Genomic DNA, 3,787 nt, shown 5'->3' on the forward strand with positions numbered 1-3,787 from the left:
TTATGTTCATTCATTATGATATTGATGGGTGTAGGGAACAGTCCCTTTGAATTTTATGATTTAACACACACACATTTATGTACAGTTTGACAGATTATAATAATATGAATATAAAAAAGTATCACCACTTTCCAAGTTCACTACAATGTCAGTGGTGGGAAGTTGTCACGGATAAACATGGATTCTAACCAAGTCTGATCTGTGTTTACCATGGAATGCATGAACTGTTGAGTGACTTCTTTCCATTACAATTACACACAGAGAAGGAAAGGGCTAAAAATCCTGAAGATATCCTGTATAGATGGTATTAAGTATTCACTACCAATGTCCTCTAATAATAAAATGTTCCATTTGACCTCACTAAGCTCCAATACTCAGCAGGATCATTTGGGCAATTGTAAAAATCACCTCTATTGTGAAACCCCCAGTGATTGTTAAGATAACAAATCCTACCTGTAGTCAGACAGTCTATATTCATTTCCAATATCCTCCAGTAAATAGTGGGTAATGCCAGAATAACACCCTCTAAAAAGATACCTCTAGTCCCCCACAAAACCTCCTCTTATTAACTTTTACCATAAACAAACAAAAAGTTGGGTGTGGGGAGTCTATTACATTACATTACATTACATTATTGAGTATAGTAAAGATTTATACAGGTAGGTATATATGTTGACTATAAATCATAAATGATGCATATATGTAAATAAATGATGTATATATGTAAATACGGATATATCAAATATAAAACTAGAACATATGGATATTTTAACAGAAGGAGAAAGTTTTAAATATAGATGAAATTAAGCCCTAATATATAAGTAATGTATAGCTTTGTTAGATGTAAAGCATAGCTGGATAAAGCAAAATAAACAGTTAGGCTGTTTTTTACAGTATGAGGGGCTTGCTAAGTAAAGGAAAACTGAAGTTAAGCCCAGTTTCAACATTCATATATTTGTATGTTAACATGTTTTATAGCGCTTGTACAAGAAACATATTCTCCAGCAAAAGCAATTAAGCATTAAGAAACCTGACAGACACTTTTGACGTTCAAACAGTAATCTGTAGGTTTGTTCATAGGGCCAGGACGTCGATCTTTCTGAAGCTTTGTTTTCACACAACAGCCGATAGACCCTAAGTTTACTCTGCTCTATTCGCCTTATTAAAAAAAGAATCCGTTACACAGTAACTCGGGGTAACGATTTCCTGTGCTATAGAATCAAAGTACCGCTGTGCTTCATGTGTATGGAGTACATATATCTCATGATGATGTGTCATTCCTTAATCAGTACGAAGTATGGCATAAGTAAATACACTTAAAAGTAGACACATGTTAACGATAATAATGACAGAGATATAAATAAACGCAGGTCGGGTAAGTATTATTACTTTGGTTAATTATAAGTTGCCATTTTTTAAACAGTTTTTCATCTGATGAAAGAAATGATGGTGCAGAAACAAGACTAGCAATTAACACTATAACCGCGATGCAATCGCGTTAATTAATACAATCCACAAAGAACAATATATAGGGCGCTTTTTTACTATTTATTCGTTATATGATATCAATAATTCATTTATGGATACTAAAGAATGAATTTATATCACACATTTGATTTTGTTTTATCATGAAATGTTTATTAATATGGCAAATCGGTTTTTAGATATCAATAACTGAATTTATTATCAAATGATGTACTTTATCATCTAAAAAATCAAATATAGTATTGTATCTATAGCCTTCGTCTCCGTGAACGTTATGCCCAATTTTTAATAATTCGTGAAGACAGGTACAGTATCGTAACATTTGCATATATAGAGGTTATCACGCGAGTGTGTTTGGGGATGGTAAATATCCTGCATTCGGAATAAACATTGTATTTAGCGAGCCTTGGCGAGCTAAATACATAGTGTTTATTCCTAATACAGGATATTTACCATCTTACTGGTTTGGAAAAAAATATTTCTTTGATATGTTATGACTTTTGCTGAATAACAATTTCTTATTACTGCAAGACTAAAATGTTTATCAACCTACCGGTAATTTCGCAAATCATTTGTTCATCAACGTCACCTTGATACAATCGAGTGGCGGCCGTGGCTCTCAAGGAATGGTTTGTCTTCATGCCCTCAATACCGGACGTCTTGCACAGTCTTTTGACGGTAACTTGTAAGGTGTTGTGGCCGATGGCATTTGCAGTATACCAGTCTTTCGACGTTCTAGTCCTTCTTGGAGTGAAGTAGAAGTATTCAGTATGTTGACCAGGTTTGCTGGGGGAAATAAGATAGAAAGGGACACTTGTAATATTTGTTTTTGTGAAACAATGCATTGAGTGGGCTGATAATCCACCTTCTGAAAATTTCATTCACAATTTAGAATGTAGTCAAGATTTATATAAAGCGATTATCAAATACATAATTCCCAAACCCCTAAATAAACGTAGGTAATACATGCAATATGCATTGGTGTTTTTAACACTTACCGCAAAGACCTGTACTTTTCAAAGAGACGCACAAAACATCTTTTAGGGTTGTCCGTGTTCTCATACGCTCGAACTTGTTTCGGTACCAGCTTCCTGTGCTTCAGGCCGCTGTGATTAGTCTTTGACGCGTCTTCGATTCCGTGTAGAGTAGATACTTTCTGCCATTATCGTCAGTGTGGGGACCTGTTATTTGGGTGTTCGAGAACAGCCTCAGCGCTCTATGCTATCTTCCTCCTCGCAGTGCGAAATGCAAACCCGTGTAAATGTTTTGAAAATATGTATTTTAGACAACGGCAAATATGAACAATAATGAAACTTCAGTTAATTATTTCAACAAACTGTTAAACTTTTGTGTTCAAAAAGGTTCACACATTAATATCCACAAGTTGCTGAGGGTCGTCTTCACCTAATGAACCGCTACTCCACAAGCGCTCTTCGTCGTCCATTGATATAGTTTCAGTTTTCTTCCTGGCAGAGCTGCCCAGTCCTTTTTTAGAAAGTTCCTTCATTAAAGCGTCCAGACATGTTCTGCTCTCTTCAAACTGTTGATCCTCGAACAAATTAATGTTCTTTCGCCCTTTAAGCCTCAAGCCACTCTGAAGAGCGGTAAACAGTCCATGTACAGTATCCGCCGTGTACTGGGCGCCGTCCAGTTTCCTTGCCTCAAAAAGGAAATATTTGAAAGCAGTGTTCATAGTAGATAGGCTCATTTCGACTATATCCTCTGTCAAGCACTTTTGCGGTAATTCCAAATTGTCCGCAATTGACTGTGACTTGCGTTCTTCTTGCCACCGTTTAAATGTTGAGAATGCCCAGTCATTTTTATAACGTGTTGTTCTAGGGACACAGATCTCAATTTTCTTGGCTATTTCACGCTCGGAGAGTAGATCTCCAAAACGGAATTTAAAGTCATCACTTTCCTTGTCAGCACAGGATGCCGATTCTTTAAAAACTGACTGCGTCAGAAATAAATCGTCGTCGTCTGCGTCCATCCTCTTCAGTGGAATTCATTCGACTGGCTTGAACCACGTGCGCTCATTGTTACAACGGGCCTGAAGCAGGTGCGCCACGTGCAGAGCGGATGTACTCCCCGCGTATTGCAGTTGAACTCTCAACAGTAAATATCAATGAATTCATGGTTATACCAATTAGTAAAATTATTTCTAAATCATATCTTTGATCAGTTCATACGTGAGATCAAAAACTTGCCCTCGGTTTTGATCCTACACATCACAAGGGATACACCAAGGAGTTGTCTTAAGCAGATGTTCGTGGGTAAACCGACTGTGGCCAATACGACATCG

The 3,787-nt window shown here is 36.9% G+C and overlaps 1 protein-coding gene across 1 annotated transcript; it reads right to left on the bottom strand.

The window, feature by feature from the left end:
- Positions 1 to 2,848: 2,848 nt before the first annotated feature.
- LOC125379213 (uncharacterized protein KIAA1958-like) lies at positions 2,849 to 3,475 on the bottom strand. Its single transcript, XM_048395449.1, has one exon. It carries the CDS (start codon positions 3,473 to 3,475, stop codon positions 2,849 to 2,851), a length of 627 nt encoding a protein of 208 aa, XP_048251406.1.
- Positions 3,476 to 3,787: the final 312 nt, after the last annotated feature.

This window comes from Haliotis rufescens, unplaced genomic scaffold (genome assembly GCF_023055435.1).
Source record: "Haliotis rufescens isolate VD_foot unplaced genomic scaffold, xgHalRufe1.0.p SCAF_14, whole genome shotgun sequence".
Taxonomy (NCBI): Eukaryota; Metazoa; Mollusca; class Gastropoda; order Lepetellida; family Haliotidae; genus Haliotis; species Haliotis rufescens.

Excerpts from the sequence above, each read along its gene's own strand:
- LOC125379213 (XM_048395449.1), bottom strand. The coding sequence starts at position 3,475 with ATGGACGCAGACGACGACGATTTATTTCTGACGCAGTCAGTTTTTAAA.